Below are 27,057 nucleotides of genomic sequence, written 5' to 3'. Positions count from 1 at the left end.
GCCGAGAGGAGAGGAGAGAGATGGGGGAAGAGAGGAAGAAGGGCAAGGGAGCAAAAAGAAAGAGGGGGAGGAGAACAGCAGAGAGGGAAAAGCAGAACAGCGAGGGCCGCTCGGTGAGAGAGAGAGAGAGAGAGAGGAGATAAGATCACCTAGCTTCTGTGAACACCATCCCCCTGTGTCCTACACTCGCTTCTTATCTCAACCGTTGCAGACACCCTAAAGGGACACACACCCACCGAGAGAGAGAGAGAGAGAGAGAGAGAAACGGGAAAAGAGTGAGAGACAGAGAGAGAGAGAGAGAGGAATATGGAGAAGAAAAGGGGAGAAGATGAAAGAAAGCAGCAAGGGAATGGTTGAGACTATGAATACTTACTGGTGGGGAAAGAAGAAAAGACACGAGCTTCAGTGGTGAAATCCACCAACTGTCACCAGGCCTCATTTAAACGACAGCTGTGTTGGACCACATAGAGCTTTGACCTTGTTAACTATGGGAAACATGTACTTAATGAGCTGTCTTTGCTACATGTAGTTTCCCAACAAGTTGGCTGCTGGGAATCTAACCACACATATACAGTACATATATTTATATCTACAGAGACGACATGTGGTTTTTAAGTCTGATCTACTCAGGATCGATTTATTTAAAAACCAACATTGTTTATTTAAACAGACATTGTTTATGTACTGAAGCAGGATTCATGAGTTATGAAGTGATGTCGCTGAAAATCAATTGTAATATTTTGCCAGGTTTCCAACTGTATGACTAATTTCAGATATTCTAGCCTTGGTTGTGTGGGAATAGCATTTGGACAATATGGCCGTAATCATAGACTTTATATAAGAAGTGGACATAGTCACTGTGACGTCACCCCTCGGTTTGTGGACTGCCGTTTTGAAGCCACGTGTTATGTATTTTGGCTGTCGCCATCTTGGTTTTTTGCAACCGGAAGTGACACCAGAGGTTGAGCTAAGAATGACCGAACGCTAGATATTTCTAGGCGACCAGAGTGTTAAAATTTACTTTCATGAACTGAAAACACCCTGTGAAAGGGTTAAAGTTCTACGACGAAAACATTGTCTGGGACAACTCCCTGACAACGCCGTGGTAGCGACCTGTCAATCACAAGGTAGCCACGCCCTAAAGCACACCCTGCTTTATGGTTTATTTGACTCTAAATGGGACCATAATTTACTAAATGAACATCATGCTGTATTGAAGAAGACTTGAAACTAGCGATTGAGAACATTTTATAATATATATTTGTAATTACAGAATGTAAGGTTAATAAAAACCCAAATATCCCAAAACTATAGAGAGAGACCATGACCTCTCTGACCTCAGCGGGAGCTATGGCCCCGGATGAGGGACACTCCAATCTATAACGTCTCCCTTGAAACTAATTATGATTAAAAGCAAATCTACTAATGCATTCCCGAATTAGTGCTTTTCAGCGTTACTGGACACATGAATTACTTTTTACCAGCATGCATCGCCTGTCGCCACCCAAGACTAGAGAGCTTGGGGACAATGTTATTGCACAGAATTCTCTAATTATCGTGTGCCTATTAATTCAGGGATTGTAAAAGGCTGACATAAAAAGTTCCCTCCTCTCACTCTATCCTTTTATTCCCAGCCACAGACGGGGAGAAACTCCCAGTGATCATTTAAATATTTCAGAACATCTTGGTGAGAGCCTAAAAAGAGTCAATAGCATTAAAAAGCTTTATCCACGGCACGGCTGAAACTCCACGCTGCATAGCCCTGGAACTCTGCCTCGAAAAACTTTGGCATGAAACTTTGTTTGAGGCTGTCCAATTTCAGTCAGTCAATAGAAATCTCCACATCTCCCCCTACCTCAGTTCTGTTAGCACTTATCTCCGCCTGAAAGGGTTGACCAAGGACGGCCTTTGCTCAATAAACAGAAGAATGTTTTTTTTCCCTCCTTTTTAAAAGATTGACCTTAAGACAAGAACGTTCTGACTGGATTTTTGGGAGTGCTAAGGCTTAGATAACACCCTTCAATTCACTCTTGAAATGGGTCAGAGTAAAGACGGAAATTCTTGACTCATTGTGTTCAGAGAAATAGCATATAAAGCCTTGGTGTTTTAGTCATGTGGTGAAAACGAGTACCACTGAGTGCAAAAGAGGAATACTAATAATTGTGGTATTAAGAGACTTCCTGATTCAAGAATGATACAGTCGCCCTCGTACTGCTGTAACTGGGACACTCAATATGAGCCTTATGATTGTTACTGTACAGCTTATCTGCTTCAAAACACCAGAAAATTAAATGTGGGAAGTTGATAGTTGCAATGCAGCAAAATCCACTTCTGGAAATAAAATATACACAGCTATTGCAACCATGTGTTTGGATAACTCCTGCACATTTTTTTCCATATATTGAACACATCTATGGAAAAGGTCTTAATAGTGTTATACTCATATATATTGAAATGTTTTGGATTAATTAACGCCGCAGACAGGCTTAACTTAAAGAGGACCTATTATGCTCTTTTTCAGGTGCATACTTGTATTTCGGGTTTCCACTAGAACATGTTTACATGCTTTAATCTTCAAAAAAAGATTTATTTTTCTTACACCGGTTGTGCTGCAACACCACGTTTCACCCTCTGTCTGAAACGCTCTGTTTGAGCTTGTGTCCCGCCCCCCCGAAAAACTCAGTCTGCTCTGATTGGTCAGTTGGTCCACTCTTTTGTAATTGGTCAACCAAACCAAACTCTCCAGCTCCGCTCTAACTAGCTTTGTCTGAGGGCGTGCCAAACTGGGCAGGTATTATGCAAATGTGTTACTCGATGACATCACTACGTTACGGAAGAAAAGGCAGGACTTCAATCAAGGCGTTTCAGGCAGTTCAGGAGCAGTGTTTCTGTGGGGGAGAGTAACTCCCTTTTGGCATGGACTTCTGGCTTTGTAACTTTACAGACTTTTTACATGCACAAAAAATCTATACAGCACACTAAAAGAAAGAGAAAAAGCATAATAGGTCCTCTTTGAATATCTCTGGCATCAAACTGAAAAACCCCAGACAAGCCCTCGCACTTTTGGTTCTGCGAGGAATAGTAATTCAATAAAGTGAGCAGCAGTCGCTCATATCCCCTTCACCTTTGCTGACCTTTTAGATCATTACTCACAATGGAAAAAAGAGACAGAGGATAGAGGCTATTTTAGGGGACACGGCCAAGGTCTCCAGGCGGGAACGCTCCAACTTTCTCCCCGTATCATCTTAAAATCTTTAATTGGCAGCTGTAAACCCTGATTAAATAAAAAAGCACTTTGAAGCCCACAATATGAGCTCGGAGAATGCTACTGTAGTCTGAGTGAACAAGGGGGGTAAAAAAAAAAACACGGGAAAAAAAAACGTCAATTACTGTTCAGAGACCACATCAAGCATTTTTTTTTTCATTCTGTAAAAAAGGCCTTAAAAATTCAGGAGCTGTTTCGTGGACTAATGAATGCTGGTCTTGAGTATGATATTATTTCAGCAGAGTGAAGCAGAACTGAGGGGCAATATTATGAAAGAGGAGGTGAATTCATTTATAATGGAATGTAATAGCAGTACCAGCTCCGCTATAGGCGACTATATGCAGATCCCTTAGTCCTCTCTTTGGGGGGAACAAGAAGAAGAATCTGTAATATGCACCGAGCACGCCACTGGAGAGCAAGAAAAGACAGAGCAAAAGTTAATAACCATTATGACGGATGGAACTCAGAGGGACAGCACTACTGTACATCTGTGCCAGTTTTCCCCCATTTTTAAAAGTTCAGGACATAGTAATTTGGGACAATAGCGGCTCCAGTTGTAACTTAATTGCTCTCGGAGATGAGGATATGAAGATCGTGAAATAAAAGTTATACTGTTTCCTGGGCGAATACTGACTTCTGATTGACTGTGGGGTGTCACATAAATTTTAATAACGGGGCATTTCCTGCAAAACTGTTATATCATCATGCCAAATGAATGTGCTCTGAGGGTTTGAGTGCTACTTTTCTGCAACACGCTGAAAAATAGCATGAATAAATTATTTAAAAGTTGCCCAAAAAATGTGCAGGCAACTAGTGAGGGAATAAAAAATTGCCTTTTATGACAATAAAAGCTTAGAAAATCAATAATTACTACATCAAAACTCAAAAAATGACCTGCATCTGCACACAGTGAAAAAGAAACAAAACCCTCCCAAAAAAAAAGACCAAGAGAGTTGGATGTGAGCAACCTCCCGTATTAAAATACATGCAGTAATCCAGAGATTACAGGTATTAATAGCAAATGCATGCAAACTAAAAATGTTCTCACACACTTTGATGCACTTTCACATTTAAACCACAGATAGATTTCCATTTTTTATGACATAAGAAGGGTTAGAAAGAATTAGCACCTTCAAATTTTATTTGTGTGTGCGCGTGTGCGTGTGCCTGTGCGTGTGTGTGTGTGTGTGTGTGTGTGTGTGTGTGTGTGTGTGAGAGCTCCCTGAAGATAACAAGTCCCATCTCTCGCCCTGCTTCCCAGAGTGGCCGTCTCTAAGCTGTGCTAATCGATTGGCGAAGGAGGAAAAAGGGCCAGCTTTAATGTGTTGCATGTGAAGGATTTACTGGAGAGCAGAGCCACTGAATCAATGGCGTAGAAAATGCATCATTAGGACAGTGTCGTCCCCCCACACCACCCACCAAACCCCTCCATCACCCCCCCGCACCCGGCCCCTTGAGGGTCGGGACAGAACACACACACACACACACACACACAAACTGGGCTTACGTGTGACGCTTGAGCTCTCGTGCCACAAAGTAAAAAAACCCTCCTCAACAACTCTCACGCCAAGTGAATCACATGTAACATAGTTGCTTCAACACACTTGTTAAAAGCTCCCCTGATGGCAAAACACAAACTATCCAGGCAGACGAATCAGCTCACTCTCATCCTACCTCAGCCATTTTGTCTGGAACTGTTTGGGAGACCCAAATTTAGCTTTTCACAATATGAATTATTAAACGTGGAGTGACTCCTAAGATGGTCTGCACCGTTACGTACCAGGTCGGGCACTCTGGGAAATCTATTGATGCTGACTAATGTAACAATGTTCGACTGATATCAGATGGACTTTTTTTTTTTTTTGCATTTTCATGCCAAATAACTGTTAACAGCTGTTTCATTTGGGAACTTTATACTTGGCAGAGTGGAAAAAGCTCTGAAACAGTGTTTAGACCATCATGGGACTCTAAAACTCTGCTCTGAAATCCAGACAGCACAGCACTTTTAATGCTGAATGTCTTGATTTGTCTCTTTTATGATTTGGGTTGCTCTCATGTACGTCAGGCCTTTAGGAGACACAATATACCAGCCAAGTATCACAGGATTACCAGTATGTTCAGACTTGATGATAAATATCCAAAGCCAATGTTCCATCACAGGACAGCCCGGTCGCAAGAAAAGGCGCATGAATGACACGATAATGCACAAGGCAAAAGCGTGTAATAAGAACGCCGGACTTGCTTTTGGCTTGTCATTTGTACGCCATGTAGTCTGTACTGATGCAATGTTAACGTATTTGCGTATATATGCTACGCTCAGAGGTAGTGACATAGAATAAAAAGTGAGAAAGACTGCTTATGGCGGGCGGGAGTGGAGGTGGATGGATCCAACAAACACAGGACTTTCAAGCAGGAGACCGGTGTTTTGTTTTATAAATTACGTGACATGTTTTCCGTACTTATGTTAAGTTGTTTCCGTACGTATTGTACTTAGTTTTCGTACTTATTTTAAGCCCAACCATGATTATTTACTAAACCTAACTAAGTGGTTTGTAGCCTATACTGCACCTTCATACACACGTGTTTAATATTCACGCCTCTGCAAGGCAAAACATGATACGACATGCTATCCTCTGGTGGACAGGCAGGTCTATTACACACTTTGGCGTGATATCGGGTTGCACTGGAAGAAGTGCACACATAGCACGCCTGGCTTTCATGCACGAGACCGGAGTTCACCTCTTGTCACAAACCTGCAAGTGCATTGGTTGTCTAACCTTAACCATACCTTATTCTAATTGCTAGAACCAAGATCTTTCCCTAATCTAAACCATAATATAGTTTATATGTTCAGATTTTGCATGAGGAGATAATATGAACAATTTTGCCGTTGGACATAACAATTGTTGTCAGTAGGTGTATTTGCATCCACTTGTTAACTGTTTATCTCGATGAACCAACTCCTAATATTCGCATAACGGTAGTGGATGGAAAAACACATTAATTTGCATTTTATTTTGCTGATTTTCTGGAAATCCGATAAAAAATTTGCTCAACATTTGTATGGAAACTTGGTTACTGAATGTCTTTGCAAAATCGTTCCTGTCTGGGTTTGAATCTGCAGACATTGAACCATTAGACTGATAAATAATATGCAATAGAATAAAATAAATAACATTTTCTACTTTCCGTTTTTATACGATATTTTTATAGGATACTTTAGATATATTAGATAGGTAGGTAGGTAGATGGATAGGTAGGAGCATATTGTGTCAACAGTCAGACGAGGACCTTGCAAAGCCGATTAATCAAAAATCCGTCTACAGATGAATCATGTATCACTAAGAGGACAAAGTGCTTTAAGTCTGTCATGGGAGTGGTCCCATGTCTCGTCCCCCCGGTAAAACACTTACAGGATAAACACTCCCATTAATATTCCTCCGTGCACCTCTCCTCTCCACTCGCCTCGCCTCTCTTCTCCTTTCCACTCCCTGTCCTATTATCCTGCCTCGGCGGACATCCTGTCCTGTCCCGTCCGCCTTGCCAACCTGCAAGATGGAGATGAGAGGACGATCCAAACGCAGAAGGGGGAACATGAATCATTACACTTCCTGTTGTTGCACGCTGTCCGGGGAAGGAAGAGAGAGGACGCCCCCGGGGCTCCGATTGATTCCGGAGACTTAATTGGGTTTATTAGCCAAGATGTTGGGCCCCGCGAGGAGGCTCCCAGAGGCCGCCGAGTCCCCCCCCCCACCACCCTCACTCCCATTCCCACTCTTCTGAAGGAGAAAGCCTGCGTAATTGTTTTCCCTCCATCTTCTGTGTCATTGTCAGATGGGTCCTGCGGGATTATTAGCAACCCCAGGTCCCTCAATAATTCATCCAGAGCTATTTATACACAGATGGAGAGTCCTCTAAAGTCTCCCCCAGTGAGCTTATCTGACGCTTAGACAGACAGACAGAGAGAGAGAGAGTGATGGGGAGAAACAGTGCTACAAAGGGAAAAGCAAGAGAGAGACAGAACGAGAGAAAATGGGAGAGACGTACAAAGAGAGTGAGGAGGATGGAGGGAGGCGATCACAAAAAGAAATGCAAAGACGAAGCGAGGCGAGTCTGACAGTGTATAAAACAGTGCGAGCGAGAGACAGCAGCGCTTTAGGTAGACACAATGACAATGTTTCTGGTGTGCATTGAGTTTCAAGGTGAAACTCTCTCGTCTGCTTTGCCAAAGTGAACAAAAGCACCGTCCCGGGAATAGCACAACCCTCACACAACACACATTAATGGCTTTTAATCTTCCCCCCTTTTTCCTCCATTTAACACAATTAAGATGTTTGCAAAGCTAACATGGACCACTAGTCGCTATAGGAAGGACAGATGAAAGACATCCAGGGATTTCCATATGCAAAGTAAACACAGTTATCCGTCCTTTCTAACGTGTCAATGCGTACGGCCAACAAAACAGCAGCAAGCCATTTCTTAAATCACCTCATAATTCAAACACAACATTAACACATTAGCATATTAACATTAGCGTATTAAGTAGCTTCTAATCCCAAACAGATAGCGGTTGGGCTACAGGAGGCTCTACAGGAGGCTCTGCAGGTGTACCTGCGTCTTTCCGCCCGCAACTCGAGGAGACATTTTGTTGTCGTCGAGCTAATGAAGCCGTTGGCGCACAAAGTTGATTTTCAAAGTCCCTTTGTTGGTGCTCCAGCCACAGATAATTATATATATTCACCCCCTTTGGCAGTCACTTTTATCCAGCTCATTTAGAAAGCTTGGCTTCCTCTTGGACAAATTGGGACATTGAAAGGCAGATTGGAGTGATAGTTTTTACATTTTGCATCGATGGCACATTAATCAGGGCAACTATAGCTAAGGGAGAAGACCTGCTTTAACACCCTGTGAAAAGCTGGCTGTTTGTCTGTTGCATCACAAAAGTTATTCATTATCTAAAGTATGTTCTCTCTGCCTATATAAACAGGACTGTACTGTAAATCCATAACGGACCATAACATGGGAACTGCGATTAATATACAGAATAAGTGATAAATCACCAGCAAATGTTTTTTGTTTTTTTAACTACAGGCTTAAACCTGCAGTGTTCTGAGAGAAAACTAGACTTCTGCACCTCCTCATGGCTCTGTTTTCAGGATTTTAAAAAATCTAGCCCGTGACGGGAGACTTTGACCAATCACAGTTCTTTTTAAAGAGAGAGATCGTTCCTATTGGCTGTTCATTCAACCAAGGCAACTGTCAATCACTCGCGAACTCCGATCAAACGGTCAAACTAGGCAGCGCTGATCAAATATGAATCAATATTCTGTTACTGTAATGCCTATTTCTCGCCTCAAATTATTTTAGAAACATCTTGTAGTGTTCTGTTTAGTTGTAAAATGAGAAAGATTGTGACGCCGAAGCCATGTTGAGATAAGTTTAGGAAATAACAAGCACAGCCTACCAGCCAGAGCAGTAACAGAATATTGATTCATATTTGATCAGTGCTGCCTAGTTTGACCGTTTAATCAGAGTTTGTGAGTGATTGACAGCTGCTCAGAGACGGCAGGCTCCAGCTCGGCTCTGATTGGTTGTTTTCCTCCCGTCCGTGAAACCTTGCAGATGCCATTAGGAGCACCGGAGGACACAGAGGCACATGATTTTTTTCAGATTACCTGTCTCATACTGTCAGGATATAGTGACCCTTTTATAAAAATAACTTTTTTTAATCATATTTGCTCCATTTCTATCCACTGCAGCTTTAAGTGAGGGACTGTTTTACAGCTCATAGTCTACAATAGGTCAGGTTGAGTCACCTGAAAACAAACTGATATTTATAAAAGTAGAGCTTTTAATTAGAAACTTTGCTACAGTCTGCCGAACAGACTCAGTAAATGATTTACTTTGTCATGTTTCTCTCGTGATGATTAAATTGAATTAGTTTGCTAAAATAATAACTTTAATATTGCAGAGTAAAACACTTTCATGTTTTACTTAAATTGAAACCCACTTTTAATGAAAACATTTTTGGGAACATGACATTGGAATCTAATTCTCCATTTTTATTTATGAAGTGGACTTTTGTTAGCGTTAGATATAGCCTATGCCAAATTAATTGCTACTGCCCCGTGCGTCCTCATGGTATTGATAAACGATCCATAGAGGAACGCATTGTTTTCTCTCTCTCTCTCCTACACACACACACACACACTGACACACTCACTGCTGTTGCTCCGGGGAAAGCAAAGCTTATCAACTAGCCAATGCTCACACACGCCAGCGCGCACGCACATACTTCTCTGTCTCTATCTATAAGCCCATGAAATCATTCCACACCAAGTGAAGCGGGGTATGTATAGGTTTGGCCAGGATTCCCATCTCCTGTTCTGTGATTAAAGGACCAAACTAATGGGCTCTGTCTCGTACGGAACCTGTGTGGGGCTGGGAGAGACCTCAGAAGCCATTAAATTGCAAATCTGTAATAATTTGCTGAAGGCTTTCTGTCCAGATCATTCCCTGGGCTGATTTGTGCATTGAAGTAACGCTCTGAATGGCCAAGCACAAACGCAGCTGAGCCCACCGGCCAGCCAGCCAAGTTAGTTTACTAGAGGGCACACTCCGGATACATGCAGGGCCGTATTTACTTTACAAGAAACCACAGTGCAAACCTATGCTGCGGTTTTCTCATTTTCTCATTTGTGCCGGCAATCTGCGCAAAATTAGTGCTTGATTTATGGAGGCAGCAGCTAATCAGTCAATAAGCAACTCGGCCTCTCAGTGAAGGAGAACTTTAAAGAACCAAAAAGGTGCAGACAATGGTCTGAGGTGTCTTTTATGAGACTCAAAAAAGTTAATTAAAATGGTTGAAATAAAAAATACTTATTTAATATTTAATAAAAAGAGATTCCAAAGCAGTTCATTTGGTTGCAATAACATAATAATATTTATTTATATAATCGTTAAGCTAATGTTGAATATTTAAATAAACTTCTGAGGAAATTAAAAAGAAGAAGAAGAAAAGAAGAAGAAAAGATTGCTTATACGACAAGGCATTGCAATATAAATAAATAATATAAATGAAGAGTGCACTCACCATCAGCTCAGTGAACTTCACGTTTAAGTTAAGTTTAATGGCCACCGACGCTCTTTGTTTGATGCAAAGATAATACTCAAACACTGCGTTCGTTTGCCGTTGGCTGCTGCTCACATTTTTTTTGTTAGATTCAAATATTCATCATTCAAAAAACTTTGTCTGTCACATAGTTATTGTCTTAGGTTAGGGGCTCATAAACAACATAAAAACATACACCCATGAAGACACATACAATTACATAAAAAACATAAAAAATAAATAAATGAATAAATAAATAAATAAGAGCAGGTGTCCAAAGCTGCATTAAAAAGTAGTGACAGTCTATTTGGCCTTGTTTAAAATAGATAATACAGTGGGAATGAAAGAGTTTTTGTGATATATTGTTGTTTTTTTTACTAATTCAATGTATTGATCTATGTAGGTACATTTTCTCCTAGCCACTTCAATCATGTGTCAACAACCCTATGAAGGTTTTCCTTTGCTTTGAGGTAGATAATCTTTTCTACAAACAGCACGAACCTGCTTAAATCCAGCTGAATGTCAATCATTCACTCACTTATTTGCAAGAATCATAAAAACATTTTCTCAATACGCTTTTTAATATGACAGATGATGGGAACACTCAGTTCTCTGCCAAAGTTAAAACAGTTGGTTTGACTTTTCTGTCCTTTTTCTAACCAATTCAACAATATTTATAAAGTAACAATTCAGCTTTATAAAAAGTGTAAAGACAACACGTGGTCTTTTATTTTATTTTATTTTATTGATTTAAGTAAAGGAAATTACTTCAGAACACCAATGGTTTGTCCAGACTTTGTATCACCCAAAATGTAAAGAACCTCTCAGCTGCTGTATGTTGATGGGAGTGTGACTGAACTGATATGCAGCAAAGAGCTACTTTGCACATGCACACTCATTTATTCTTGCAGACGCTAAAGACATTAAAACTTAAATACTATATAAACCAGGTTATTCTCATACACCATTCGTTGCTATATCTATGAAAAGTAATACACTGTAATTCGTATATATCCCACGAAATCTATCTCCAGGAAGTATAATGAGCGACAAAGGCTGCCTAGGAACGAGGTCGGCGTGGATGGGTGGACCAAAAAACACTGGACCTTTGCCCAGGAGAACTGTATTTGTACCAAAAACGTCAACGTTAACTTGTCATGTAACTTTAGTACTTTAGTTATACCACTTCCGGAGTTACTTTAACTCAATCCTTAATTGACTAATTAACTAATTATTTTCCTAAATCTAACCAAGTATTTTTATTGCCTAAACTTAACTAAGTCGAACTTTTCCTAAACCTAACTAATTAGTTTTATTTTGAAAAGACTGTATTTGACTTATTTTGAATGGACACATCTTGCTGGACATTTGTAGGAAAATGTACAAAAAAAAACAAACATAAAACTGTTGAGAAGTACTGTATGAGAAGACTGAACTGATATGCAGCAAAGAGCTGCTTTGCACATGCACACTCATCTAATCTTGAAGACGGTAAACACTTGAACACTATATATACTGTCACATTAACATACTGAAGTGTGTGAAGAAAGTGCAGGAGCTAACACACCATAGATTGACAAATAAACAATAAAACCTGTCCAATTAACGTGTTGTCAGAGATCCATTTAATATGGAGGGCCGTTGCTTATTTACCCCCGGGGTGGCCGGAGCTGCAGGAGTCTAATTCTGCTCCCATCCCAGGAAGGTCATTCCCCCTTCTCGAGCCATGATGGCCACAGAGTAGTGCTTAAATCTGGCAAAACGCAGCCTATAAATTACAGCAGAGGACAGTGGGGTCAAAGCCTGGCATGGAAGTGGGCCAGAAGCTATCAATCTGCCGGGGCCAGCGAGGGCGACATCTGTCTCTGGGACTCCCTCACTCTTTCTACTTCTCTCTCTGTCTGTCTGTCTTTTCTTCCCTCTTCCTTTTCGTTCCTTTTGCTCACTCTGTGCCTGTCATTGAACAATCTCTCTGTGCCTCCATTTTTAGTCGGCACGTCTCTTTACAATCTCTGCTCTCATTCTTGTATATCGCCCTGCCTCTTGATATTCTTTGTCTGTCTTTGTGTGCCTCCCCCCACCACCACCACCCGAACCCTCTTCCATGGATCTCCCTCGCCTCTTTTCACGCATTCTCTTACATCATCCCCGTTTCAACATCTCTCTAATTCTCCTTCCCTCTCTCCCTCGCTCGCTCGCTCTCTCTCTGTCTTGAGCTCCTTGTCGTTTTACGCACTCTTGCACCATCTCCCTCTGCAGCGATATGTTTTGGTCTATCTGCTCTCCAACCAGCAGGATAGGATAAAGCCTTGATGTACTTTCCCTCAATGTGGTGCCAATATGATTTGAATGGTAATATCTGATAGGAGAAGCCACTGATTTGCTCCATTTTGGGGGAATGAAAATGGAATGATATGGACCCAGTGGGTACCTAGAAACAATTGGCAAAAATTGAAATACCAATTCAAAGCTGTTCAGTGGCCTTTTGTCGTTCAGAAACTAAATTTATTTCTCAAATATAAAATGGAACAAAGCTTCTCTGACCTGAACTTCAGATCCCTCGTGCATCTGTTAAAGAGAAGTAGCAGTTTGCTGACTCTGGGAGTCAAAACTTGTCAAGCCTAATCGAGTACAAACATTTCTTTTTGGTCGATGCTTCTGTCAGTTTCATCAGAACATCTTGCATTACACATTTTGCTCCCAAACCTTCGAAAACTTCTGCATGACTTATTAATCCTCCTCCATTTTCTGAATCAAACTTGGTCTTGAATAATTGAGAGAGATCTTTGAAAAGCCCTAACCTCCATTCCCACCTTCCTTTTACAAGTCAACGTGGTGCATTTTTAATTGGGGGCCATGAAATAGGCATGAAGGGAAGATGGGAAGAAAGTGAATTGAATCAGGGACACTCAAACCTGGCAGTCGTCGCACCGTACCGCACAGGAGTCTGTATGCATGCATACAGAGAAAGCTAAATATGTGCGTGTCCTGACGAGTCATGCCCATGCTCGACAATCTTTGACGTGCTTTCTGTCTGGGACAAATAATACACGGCTTGTGTAATCCCTGCTTTGGAGTATCCCAGCAGGCAGACCCAGATACGCCACTTCGAGTTATGTGTAGCAATTTGGTTGAGAATAAACATCAATTCAACTTTCTATGAACCATAAATCTCCATAGCCGAATGATTTGTTTAGTGTATGAGCCAATTGTGTATGGGCTAAAAAGGTAATTGAAAGTATCACTGTTTGGAGAAATCGTGAAGGCTTATTACAATATCTGTGTGCAAGGTGATAATATCTGTGATATTAAAACATAACTTGACCTTGAGGACGATGTTAGAAATGGTATGGAACATTTAAATATATTAGATGGAGTTTGAAGCGAATAAAAGACATTTGGAGCAGAAATATGTAACAAGAATGAATGCTTGCGTTAATGGGCTGCTGCCACAGTTAGCTGTGACAAACTTTGCTTCTATTCTTCATATTGCTGCTGTGTCATGCTGCTATTTCCTCGTGGACAGTCTCTGCAGCAGAGAGCTGCAGCTGGACCCGTTTTCATGTGAACACGGGGGGTTCGAGTCGGTTTTGGGCCTAAAATATAAATAAAATTAAACATTAAAAGTTGCTATAAAGTACTGCTTTAGCTAAGGCTTATAGTTGGAGTATAATCACACACATATACGTATATCCATATGCACAGAAAGGGATGAACACACAATAAATATACAGAGAAAATGTATACAAGCGCTTATAAGCCCACACATATACTGTACACATACAGATATTGGGCACGGATATTATAATATTCCCTGTCATAATGCCTCCTGACTGTGCAAAGCTTGATAAAAGGAGCCTGCAGCTCTAATCTAAAAGGCAAAAAACCCCACCAAGTTCACACGCAGAGGAGATTCATAACCTTTTGACTGGTGAGCAAAGAAAACGGTGTTTAAGCCTTTTACACTGAACAACTACATATACTGTAAGGCATGGTACCCGTGTAATTGCGTGGCACAGATAAGAGAGCCAGAAATGGAACAAAATGTAAAGTATAGAGACAGAAATCACATGCGGAGACTATATAGCAGGTTGTGTTATGGAAGCAGCATGTTTATATTTGTCATTATATTATACTTATCAAAGCTAATCCTGAAATGCAATGAATTTTAAAACTTGTAAAAAAAAAAAAAAAAATTATGTCAAGCTAGAAAAAAAAAAATAGGCAGGGCAGTTCCCCACAGGAAGCTCTATTATTAGAAATGAGATTATCAGTAGAACAAAAGTAAATCTCAAAAACAACATGTAAGTCTTTCCAATATTTCAATAGTATTGCATTCCCCGTCTTCTGAACCGGCCACCGGTATCTGAAGCACGGTGGGGCTTGGAAGTGGTATCAAGCGTACCTAAAAGAGTGAAGAGGCCTAAAGCATCAGCTTTTTAAAAATTGAACACGGAGCACAATAATACTTGGATGATGCAAGAGCCTTGAAAACAGAAAATATTTACCTCTCCAAGGAGCATTTGTCAAAAAAGGATTTTTTTTTTTTTTCATCCTCTGGAAGAATGGTACACCGGGGCAATAAACACGGCAACAGGAAAGTAAGAGCAGGAGGGAAGCCTGAGTGAGTTGTTTAGCCTCTCTTTATGGAAAACAAAAGGCCAAATGTTGATGAAACATTTAAGGTTATTTTAACCCAGCTGTGGGCTATTGGCTGACGAGTTTAACTGTGCCCAAACACAAGAAAGCTTTTCCACTGTGTGCATATGAATTTTTCAGAGATGTTTTTCGCCTTAGAAATTGTTGCAAATATTATGAATCACTTTCGACTTTAGTTTAACAGAATATTGATATCCAAATGTGAGTTAGCGATCTCATAGGAAACAGAAAACATCACACGCCTAGAGTGATTCTCACACTAGAAAAGAATTCACTTGGAAACAGTAGAAATTAGCAAATAATGTAATCTATCTATCTATCTATCTATCTATCTATCTATCTATCTATCTGTGTGAAAATTGCTGACATCAGCAGCCTCTCTGACCTATAACAATGGCCACAAATCTTCAGTGTTGTGCTTCTCCACAGGTCTGCACCGCCGTCCACAGTAAGCCATGACATAACTACACACTACAGTAACACCCTCATATATGCTGACTAGACCATTTTACTGTATGATAGTAGTAGACGTGCATGTGCTCCTGATCTGTCAACACAAAAAAGTTCTCTGAAGTTAAGTCACTATAAATGGCAATGTAATTGTAGGATTTATAGTTATTTCAAATGTGTATCTTTGTTATTGGTATTGATATATTTCATATATATCAATTACATATTTACTTTTGTATTTACCAAACTTGCAATTTGTGTTGAATGTATGTCAGCACTCTGGAAGAGGAAATGAGAGGAACGTATGGGTGCAGCCATCCCTTTACATTATCTCTCTCTGTGTATGTAAAGGTCAGTGGTTTTAATGAGAGGGCCGCCGAGGTCAGAGGAGCCAGAGGGCTCCACCTCCTTGACAGGCCTCATGACTCCAAAACCTGCTGTTAGCATGCTAATCCTCGCAGGAGCTCCGTGAGCACTCCCTCCTTTGGCTCGGCGCGGTCATCTCTCACTGTGACTAACTGGCTCCCTGCTCGGCCATCAGCCGGCCCTCATCTGACAGTCCCCTCCAATAATAATGGACAACAGAGGCAGTGCTGCCTTGACAACGGCCCTCCTGACAAATTAGGCTCACTGTACTCCGCGCTCCGGCTCCGCCTCTTGTTTCCCCTCTTGTTGCTTGGCAGTTCTGGGCTGTGCCAGGACAGGGGTGTGCGGGGGGGGGAGGGAGGGGGGGAGCGCGGCGTGTGGCGTGTGGTGCCCGAGTGGTAAGAAGCGACCCGCTCTGTGACACGTGTTGCCTTTCTCCCCGACAAAACAGTCAAAATCGATTGCAACGCGTCTTTATAGAACCGGGGCACAATGTGGGGCCTGAGCGCGCATTTTGAGCTGAGCTGAGTGGATGATTCTGGGCCAGGGAGGAGAGGAGGAGCACATGAACACACACACACTCATATATGCACACACACACTCATCCCAAACCAAATGCGAGAGGAGGGGAGAGAAAGATCCCACAGAGAGAGGATGATGCAACGAGAGTGAAATTTTTCGGCCGGAACGCATGCTGCATTAACGCAGACCTGCAGGACGAAAAAAACACACCCGCTCTTCTTCCTCTCTTTGTTCAAAGCCACATTTGGTTTTTATCCTCCTTTTTTTTTTTTTTTTTGCAGGCGGCACTCTAATGGCAACCTGTAACACCTAATTGCCTGCAATAAAACACAGCATGAGACTTTCATGTTTTTGGCATCGTGACTTCCTGGCCTCACCAAACACGATGATCTGCTCTGAACCTGCTCCCCTGACACATTCGCTTAAAAGGGCTGAAATATCAATACCGTAGACGTTCAGAGGGAACCATAACTCCCTTTATGACCTGCATAGATTATAGCCCCCATCTGTAGCATAAGCCATCTGCAGTGTGGGTACATTTAAACAGGATTACTATTGGTCATCACACTCTGTCTCCACTTGTTTTATTTCAAACATATTAAAACCATTTTCTCAAGTATTGATATTAAATTACGAAAAAGCTCCAGAGCCAAGATATTATCATCAATCACCACAGTTATTTTTATTGCAGTGAGCATGTAGGATGATCTGCACTAAAGACCTGAGATATTTTATTTACATCACTTGCCAGGTCAAAATGGACTATTTGGCCCGTTTCTTAATGAAGTTTCAACACCTGCTTTGACTTTGAGCAACTCCCCGACTTCGCAACCACTTTAACTGTCTGAGCCTATGGCGAGGGGGCTGTTGCTAATGTATTTAGTTTGGCCAAGGACAAATATATTACTCGCATTAAATTGCCACCAAATGAAACAACAGCAGTAAAACAAACTCGGTGACAGTTGCATTTGCATTTGCACGGAAAAAACGAAGATGTAGACAATAACGGTTTGGCCTGGAAACACAATACCGCCTGAAGATGTGACAGCAGTAAACAATAGATAACAACCTTCGGTTATTAAATGTCTTCCCCCGTATCATCGCAGCTCAATTGCCCCGGTGATTATTACATGAAATCAGGCTGATGAATAGTGCTAGCAATCATATCTACACCTTCTCTTCCTGAATAGACCCCCGCCTCCCATGCTGCATCGCCAGAGAGAGAAGAAGAGAAAGAGAAAAGGGCTGGCTCTTTGTGCTAGCCGTGCCTCTCAGCCCCGTTGTGCTTGGTAGCAGCAGCAGCAGCAGCCGGTGACCATTATAAATGGCCTCTATTAGCATGGCTCGGTCGCAGAGGGGAGAGAAATAAAATCATTGGGAGAATGTAGGCCTGCGCCGGTGTCCCCGCGCCCGCTCCCAGCCTCTGCAGACCCCCGTCCCACACTCCCCTCCTCCACCGCTCCCTCCACCCCTCCATTCCAAGGGGACAGAATCCTAAAGACTAGATTACTAGTGATACATGGAGTCATTATGGGGAGGGTTATGGCAATAGTATCACGGGCACGGCTGACAATGGCTATAATAGGGGTCTCTTTCTTCAGAGGTAGCATTACCATAGCAAAGGCTGTTTCTTTAGGCTTGTTGATGTACAGCACAACACAAGGGCCTTTTATTACCTGCCGTGGCAGAAAAAAGCTCTGTATTATCTCGCTGAAAGCCATGCTTATTTCTTTGTAAAAGTGCCATGTCTCTTTGGGTAAAGTTAAATGAATGCAACAGTATCCCCCCAGATGAGGCATTGCATTGTTAGCGATGACAGTTACTGTACCAAGTATGTGCCAATTGAGGAAAAAAAACAAAAAACAGAGGTAGAACAAAATTGTAAAGCAAATAGCAGTTGATCATCTACAAGGTGAGGCTTTGTGTTACCACAGCTGTTATCCAACATGATGTCACTGTCACTGAGCAGGAAACATGTCAGTGCAAGAAGTACATAAAGTGAAGACAAAAGGGGAAGGAGGGAAAGCAAAGAATGAAAGGGATAAAGCAGAGTTAATGAAGAGGAGAAAAGATGTTTTCTGCTGGGCAGTTCTATAGACTTCACTCTACTGAAGCATTTCACACCTTTTAAGGGTCATCATGCCCTCGGTTTGACTCTTTTCTACTCTATAGTAGGACTCTGAAAGATGTATACTGCGTGAAGGAACTGAGGGAAAAAGGGAGAGGGAGTGAAAGATCGTAATGTGTTTTGTACAAAATGTACAAAACACATGTGACCACTGAAATGGCACTGTTAAGGTGTAGTAAGCAAGCCAGACCTCAAACAGAAAACACAGGAAAAAGTACAAAAAAATAGCACTTTAAATGGCCTTTTACAAGATGCATGCATTATTTCTCTTCAAAAATATTTGCGTATTTGCTCGTAAGTGTATTTACTCCTGTCTCAAACTCTTGCTGTTCCAGCATGCTATACCTGATCCATGTTATGCTGTGTAAGTCTATCATAAACCCAGTATGACGGCGATGCACACAGTCAGTCACTTTGCCTGTTATTTGTGGGGACGTGCTGTCTTTTATCGCTAATTTGGAATGTTAACCTCGGGAGGAGAGTTGGGAGGGAATGTGGCCTATCGAGCAGGTCGAGCCGGTGAGCTGGTGAGCTGGTGAGCAGCTAGAGCCTCCAGCTAGTTAAAATATGAGCGCAGCGGGGGCTCGCTAATGAAAGCGGGGGCCCCGGCCCGGGAAGCAGGGCCGTATATCGCTGTGAGGAGACAGTTCTTAGAATCAGCTGGCCAGCCGTGCCTATAGTTCTGGGGCCACTGGTGATTAACTGTCCAACAGGGAGTCGCTACTACAGCTGGGCTATTAATAAAAGATACCCCCCCCACCACCCTTCTCTTCTTCCCTTCTCCACCTCTTTGGTTTCCCCCGCGCCTGCACACAGTCTCCGCCCTCTGGAATTATTTGTATATCATAATCATTTCCTGACACATGGTGCATGTCACACATTGTTTACATGAGGCAGGAGGGGGCCTTAAAGGGGGAGGAGAGTGGGGGGGGGGTTGGGGATCCCAAAAAGTGATAGCTCATTCTTAATGTACTTTGCTCCCCTGGGAGATGTCCTGCAGGTGTAGCAGATCAATTAGTGACCTCTCGTTATAGGTGGTGATTTGCAGGGAATGACCCTTCCCTTGAGAGAGAGGAAAATAAAATAGGAGGATAAAGCTCAGTCATTCCTTCCTGTTGCACCAAAATTACAAGGCTGGTCGTTAATGTTACACCGAAAGGCCATGTAGCATTGTGACACCACAAAGTTTATGATGATTCATTACTGGAACAAAGGGTTACACTGGGAACAGTTATAAAAAAAGAAAAATAGACCTAAATAATAAGCTTGGTTGGGTTAGAATGTCTAAAAATCAATTAAAATATATTTATGTGCAATTTATATTTCAACTTTATAGTTTAGATTTCATATTAAAGGAGGAAAAACTCACTCTGACAATCTTAAAAAAAATTTTTTTTTTTAAAAGGCTGTACAATATATTCATAGGCCTCTTGTGTTGCACACGTGCGTACACACGTGCACGCGCGACCGCCCCCCCACTCTCACGACCAACCCCCCCCCCCAACACACACACACACACACACACACACAGCAGTGAGAGTTACGGTGTGCACAGTGTGTGTGTGTGTTTGGTGCTGCGGGCGATCAAACAACAGCCTCCTCGCTATATTGCAACGTGAAAACGTGATGAGGTTAATGGTCTGGATTTAGCACCGTGCTGGTGAATGAAAGCACGTTTTACAACCGCGCCGGACTAGATGTGTGAACACACTCCCGTGCACACTCACTGCTGCCCACATAGAGGAGCATCGCTCCTCCTAATATCACCCAACACATAAATTCATGCCGTCGTGACTCCCGTGATTCGTGACACCATGCACCCTCATGCTGGGATATATAGTTGCAATGAAGCACTGGATTGCAATGAAAAGGGAAATAAATTCCACAAATCCAGCAACAACATGCGTAAAAGTCATTCTTTATCTTGACAGAAAATTGCACAATCTTGCCCATTGAAATCCTGCATGATTTTGGCTCCTCACTCTCACCAATGTGTGACAGATTTGACAAAAACAAGTCTAGAAGCACCCACCTTTGTGCATGCCCGTGAAGCGGTCCTTCAGCACAGTGAGCTCGTAGATCTTGCCGAACTCCTCGAAGAGTGGCCGGAGGTCCTTCTCGTCCAGGTTGCGTGGGATCTGACCGATGAAGAGTTTGATGGCATCGTGGTCCTTCATGGGGATGGTGGCCGGGCAGCCCACCACCGGGCTGTGGCTGTGGCTTAATCCGTTCACGAGCCCGTTGGTGTTGGCGGAGACCACACCGACACCGACACCGTGCAGCACCGTGCCGTCCACCTGCCCGTTGGTTAAAGTTGCCATCTTCTCGGACCAACCAGTGAGTTTGTGGATGTGGGTGCGCAAAACAAGCAGATGGTTGATGATGGTGGGAGAATCGTTTTTACAAAAAAAAAAAGAAGCTGCTGGAAGTCTTGGTCAAAAAAAAAATGTGGTTCCAAGAAGACCAAGAAGAAGCCGTGCCAGAGCCGATTCCACTCTCGTCCTATCAAAGCCAATATTTACACTGATGTGAAAACACATGTAGCATTTGGGCGAAGACGCATATCAAAAAGCGGAGCAATGCCGTGTTGGTCCCGGTGGAGGCTTTGATTCCTTATATTTATGTCCTACCCAATAACTCGTTCATTGATTTCATAAAAGAGAGACACAGAGAGAGAGAGAAAGGGGGAGGGAGAGAGGGAGAGAGAGAGAGAGAGAGAGAGAGAGACCAAGATGCGTTCACTGTCTATTTACACCCACGTTCCCTCGTCCCAGCTTCTTGGCACCCTTTTATTTTTTTTTGCATTGAGGAGTCGGTATGGGTGTCTTCTCGGTTTAAACGGACGGGACCGGTTCAATCTCCTCCAGAGCTGCGGGGAGGTTTGAACAAACCTGGGTACATATAAACTCTCCATATGTCGTCTGTGCACCCCTCCTTTTTCTGATGCGAAGACCATAGTGGTACATTCCACCGAGGGGAGAGGGGCTATAAATAGAGAAATATAGAGAATACGGTCCTTTGTGCTCCTACACTCAGAGCAAATAACTACACAGTCTCCAGATATTATGCATTACTTCGTGACTGACATGCACACTATGTTCTTTTTTAATTCTAATAAGCTGTAAAAACGACTATTTACTCCTGATATGTTTGCATTTACGCACAATAAACATTCGTAGATGGATTGAAAATGTGGCTGCATGTCGTTTCTTAAAGAGGGTTTGATTTTATGCTTAAATCACACTTGATATCATCTTAAAAGCTTCCTCCTCTGCTCCAGCAGCAGCAGCAGAAGCAGTGAGTCGCTATACGCTGCTGGCCGGTGGACAGCACCGTGGTGCTGAAACGCGTTCAGTCCCACAGAGGTGGACAGCTCCGTGGTGCTGAAACGCGTTCAGTCCCACAGAGGTGGACAGCTCCGTGGTGCTGAAACGCGTTCAGTCCCACAGAGGTGGACAGCTCCGTGGTGCTGAAACGCGTTCAGTCCCACAGAGGTGGACAGCTCCGTGGTGCTGAAACGCGTTCAGTCCCACAGAGGCGCAACTAAAGCACACCAACACCGACGGATCAGGATTCCTCTGACGGTTCCGACCGCTCGTCGTTATTGTTGAGACGCAAAAACAGCAGGGTTTTTTTTTTGCAACCGGTGAGACGACGTGTTATTATTATTATTATTATTATTATTATTATTATTATTATTATTATAGCTTCCTCTCTATCTAGCCATTTCCAAAAAGTCATGTGGATTTTTAGATGATTTGATTTCCAGCAAGGGGAAGTCTGTGAGCACCGCCGAGTGGCGTAGAGAGGGGGCACATCGAGGATGGAGAGAGAAAGAGAAAAAAAAAAAAAAAAAGTCACACCAGAGTGGGACAAATTGACAAGATGGCACAGAAATCCACATTCAGCGATGTCGGCAACTCTTTTAGGTGTTCTTCAGGGTATGATAATCCTCAAAAAAAGACAAAAAAACACACATTTCAATATTATAATTTACACTGTAAATGCAGAGAATATCTGAAAAGCTATTTCTCTGTAAAAAACGCTGATTGATCATTTGGAAGGACATCCAATATTCATTACATGAAATTAATTTTAAGCTTACTTTAGGCCTTTAGGCATCAACCAAACAGTTTTTAATCAGATGTAAAGTGGCCAGTTTGATTAGCAGCCCTTGATTTATGAAAATCTTAGTATGAGTGAGTTAAGTGTTGATATTAAACACCACTCAGAGTTGAAGGTCTAAAACATTTATACATAAATTAAAAGCATATTTTCGCCTGTGATAGACGTTGACTTAACATTCCTGATTGAATGGGTAGACAAAAAGAAAAAAAATCCTTCTTTCTTAGATTAAACACATTTTTTTAGCATCATGCTCCAGGACGGAATGATTTTTATTACCCAACACTGAACATCATCTTAATCCCATATAACAGGAGTCTGTTTTGCCCCTAATCTGTGATCTTACAGCTCCGAATTGAGTGACCCGGAGAAGGTGCAAATCGAGTGACAGTAGGTTTGAAGATTCATTCTCAATGTGGGTACAATTTATAATGACAGACACGTCTTTTGGATATAAGATCAGGTATTTCCAATTCAATTCAACCTGAGCACAGGCATGACCTCTCGGTGAAGATCAGTGGCTATTCTGCTTTATTCCTTTGGGAGTCAGTTCATAGTGTTTATCTCTTTTCCCCCAAAGGACAGCTACAATACCCGAGGTCATGGCAATGTGTAAATGATAAGAGTGATGATATTTCTATTGAAATCCAGTCTGATGAATGTCATTTAAACAGTCAGCAAAGTATCCTGGAAAAAATGAATTACTGACAGTGGAGATGGAAACATAATGGAAAACATATCTCACCCTTTCTCTTGTGCTTCAGTATGTGACACTGTTATCTCACAGAAAGGCAAACTAATTAATATCCACATAGAAAGACCCATATACATTTTGATCTATATATGGAATAGAGGGACTGTACTCATGTATGGCCATGCTGAGTATTAAGTTCTTGTTAAAATTGGTTGCCCATATATGATAAAATGTTGTATTCATATTAGACCAAAGGGTAAAGTGTTGGGTGTACAGGCATTGAACCATTCTGCAGTGAGGGGCAAAATGAACTCGTAGTCTTGCTACTCCAGTTATGCTTCAGTATTTCCAGTCAAACCACGCAGCCTGAAGGCCTCATAGTATAGCAGCGACATCCAAGGCTCATAATGTTGACCTATTTGTTTTCATTTTTTGGCTATGAGGCATACCCCCCCCTCCGCCTAGACATTAGCCAACCATTAAATAACAAAAGCGACACACTCGGCGCCTCTCTCACCTCTTTCTGCTCTTCCGCCAGCTAAATGGCCCGGTAATGTCATCCCGTTCTCACGGCATGACCGGGCCCCAGCAGGGCGGGAGGGGGGGGGGACTTGGCTTTCTTTGGCATGACACCGTGCTCTGCTCTCCAAGCTTTCCCTCGGGGCCACACTCCATTCACCACAGCAGCCTCGCCTGCGCTCACGCCTGACTTACCTCCGGCAATATTTTTTAATACAAGGGTGAAATGGGAGGGCACAAATCATTGTAATTATGTTCAGTGGGTACTACCGTGATGATTATGTAAGGTATGGCGCCACGATGGTTCCCTCACGGTCTGTTTCGTCACACAACCTACCTACCTGTGAGCCACTATGAAATGTTTTCAGTGTCGCCCGGAGTGAAATGGCTTCGGTGACTGAGCCCATCGGACTGATAATAATAACACGCAATTAACGAGCAAGACGTGTAACAGTGTGTCTTTTTCGCTCCCAAAATGGTACTTATTTTAATCCGTTTGGGTATACTCAAATATGACTGTGTAGATCTTCAAATCATTTGTGCCCACTGCACAGGCGTGCTGAGAGCAATCCTGGTCTGTCAGACAATTTTCATATTTATTCTCTCTACATTACCCCCCAAAATCAGATTTTCAATTCAAATGCTCTTTAGTGAAATAAGTCAAGGCTGGACTTTGATAATATGTACAGCCTATTAGAGACTGCAGTTGTAAAACAGGACCAACAAATGAATTTGAAACAGAGGAACACCGACATGCCTCTGAAACTAACCATGCTACCAAACGTATGCCTCTGTCCATGGTGCCAGAACTAACTGAGCAATGCTACCAAACGTATGCCTCTGTCCATGGTGCTGGAACTAACTGAGCAATGCTACTAAACATATGTCTCTGTCCATGGTGCTGAAACTAACAGAACAATGCCACCATAGAAATTAAATAGGAGTAGAAGGGTCATTGAAATGTTTGCTGTGGTAATTTGACTGGTATAAGAGAAAATAGCGATTGCTGTTAGTTGTTATGTGATAACAGAACCCACATCAGTGAGGCTGTAAAGTGTTTGGTCGCAGCTCCTATCAGCTACTCTTATGTTCTATTTCTATGAATGCTACTAAACGTATGTCTCTGTCCACGTGCTGAAACTAAGTGCAATGCTACAAAACGTACGCCTTTGTCCACGGTGCTGAAACTAACGCAACGCTACCAAATGTATGCCTTTGTCCATGGTGCTGAAACTTACTTAGCAATGCTTCCCAACCAATGTCTCTGTCCATGGTGCTGAAATTAACCGAGCAATGCTACCAAACGTACGCCTTTGTCCATGGTGCTGAAACTAAGAGCAAGGCGACCAAACAAACGCATCTGTCCATGGTGCTGAAACTAACAAAGCAATGCTACCAAACCAATGTCTCTCTCCATGGTGCTAAAACTAACAAAGCAATTCTACCAAACGTATGCCTTTGTCCAGGGTGCTGAATTTAATATATGTCAATACTGACAAGTGTTGCCTTTTATAAGACAAGACGGCCAGTAAATTTACACTTAAAAAAAGCCTATAAGAAGAAAGTATGGACAAGGTTCAGACAACCATATGTGGACACCCTGTTTTTCCTCAAAATATTCCTCTGAGCTCATCAAAAGGAGGTCACTTCATTCCTCCTCCCCCTCCAAATGAACCTTTGCAATCATACAGCAGAAGAGGCCTATTTTGCCCTTGGAATATTGCTCCCCTTGCTCGTCATGGCTTCAATTTTCCGTTTCTGCACTGTAAACGGTTGCAGCAAGGCAAATAAATGAAAAGGGAAATGAAATTCTGGGTAGCCAAGTTACACAAATAGATTGATAATCTGCATGGGGCACCATAAAGAGCTCTGGCGTTTTCAATATTACCTATTCTGCATAGTAATGTCTTTTCTCACCTCTCCTTCAGATGGGACAAAGTTCTAAATCTCCTGTAGCCTTGGGACACCCAGGCTGTATATCACCTCCCAGTAATTTAGGAGGAAGAGCGCAAAGGAATGAGGAAACGACACGTGCATGACTAAATGCTCAGAAAGTTTAGAGGGACGAGGAGGGCAGGAAGGTCCCCTTTCACTTGATTAGCACCAATTTGTTAGAAATTGGAAAGGATGTGCCAAGGAAAAAAAAAAATACTGCAGTAATTTCAAATGACGTCTTATAAAAAGTACACAGCGTTCTTGGTATAAACTGTTTGGTGTGATGATTTTACTTATATGCCACATACTATATGATCATATTCATTATATGCAGAGACTTCCATCTAGTTTACAGATAAGATCATTTGTATGTGAAGGCATTGATAAGGAAGGACTTACAAATATGCAGAAATCCGCAGAAACAGAGCTGGTAATTGGGAGACGGAATATTTCTTAATTTCCTGAGGCAAAATGCATTTTATTGGGTCATGCGTGGAATGAACAGTGTTACAGTGGAAGTTTGTTGACACTGGGTTGAGAGGCGGGATATTATCTCCCCTTAGGCAAAAACAAACAAAAGCCACAAATGCATTCAATAACGCATTAGAACCATTAAAATTATTTTCAAAACATCCTTCCAGCAGATCTGTGGACTAAACATGTAACCTTAGTTTAGTTTAATCCACACAGTGATCACACTGTAGGCTATTGTGTGCTTGATAAAATTAGCACACATGTATAGGTCTGTAAATTCTATATTTAACACAAACACATTTAAGACATCACACTCCAGTGACCAGAGGCAATAAAAGAGATTTTACAAACCAAGTTTAACCAAGTTTAAATGGTGTTGCAGTGCAAGATATTAACAGGCGTGCAATCCCCTATTTCTCTGTAAGAATCGGGAAATTGTTGCATTACACATGTGCTGCCCAAAATTCCTAAAATGAGCATACAGCCGAGCACAAAACAATAATGACAAGCCGCGACGGATTTCATTAAAATAAAGCCTGTAGATTTGTGAATTGCACAGCCTCCTGGGAATCTCATTCTGTGGAGCAATGAGGTGTGTCTGTCTCTCGCCCCTGCGGTTATACCTGGGCTGCATTGGAAAGAAATTAGTGCTGTGACATTTGACATGGGTGGGCGTCTCTGCCTGTGCCGAGTGCCAGCTGCACAGATCAGCCACGCTGACAGCTCCTCTCCCCGACTGACTTGCTGCCCCGAAAACACAAGCCTCTTGACAACATCACACATACACTGGCATGCACTGTGCACATATA

At 42.2% G+C, this 27,057-nt stretch overlaps 1 protein-coding gene across 12 annotated transcripts in view; it reads right to left on the bottom strand.

Moving 5' to 3' along the window:
- Positions 1-21,488, bottom strand: part of celf4 (CUGBP, Elav-like family member 4) — a 102,292-nt gene extending 80,804 nt beyond the window's left edge. For 2 of the 12 annotated variants that reach the window (XM_037769814.1, XM_037769866.1), the window contains exon 1: positions 20,534-21,485. In XM_037769814.1, the coding sequence (XP_037625742.1) occupies positions 20,534-20,822 (289 nt within the window). In that variant the 5' untranslated portion in view covers positions 20,823-21,485. Of the gene's footprint in view, positions 1-20,533 lie in introns of all 12 variants that reach the window. The other 10 variants (XM_037769796.1, XM_037769859.1, XM_037769788.1 and 7 more) reach the window with 8 other exon arrangements.
- Positions 21,489-27,057: the final 5,569 nt, after the last annotated feature.

The sequence above is a fragment of the Sebastes umbrosus genome, chromosome 1 (assembly GCF_015220745.1).
Source record: "Sebastes umbrosus isolate fSebUmb1 chromosome 1, fSebUmb1.pri, whole genome shotgun sequence".
Taxonomy (NCBI): Eukaryota; Metazoa; Chordata; class Actinopteri; order Perciformes; family Sebastidae; genus Sebastes; species Sebastes umbrosus.
The sequence above is the reverse complement of the archived record's forward strand: the minus strand, read 5'-3'. Positions and strand labels throughout refer to the sequence as shown.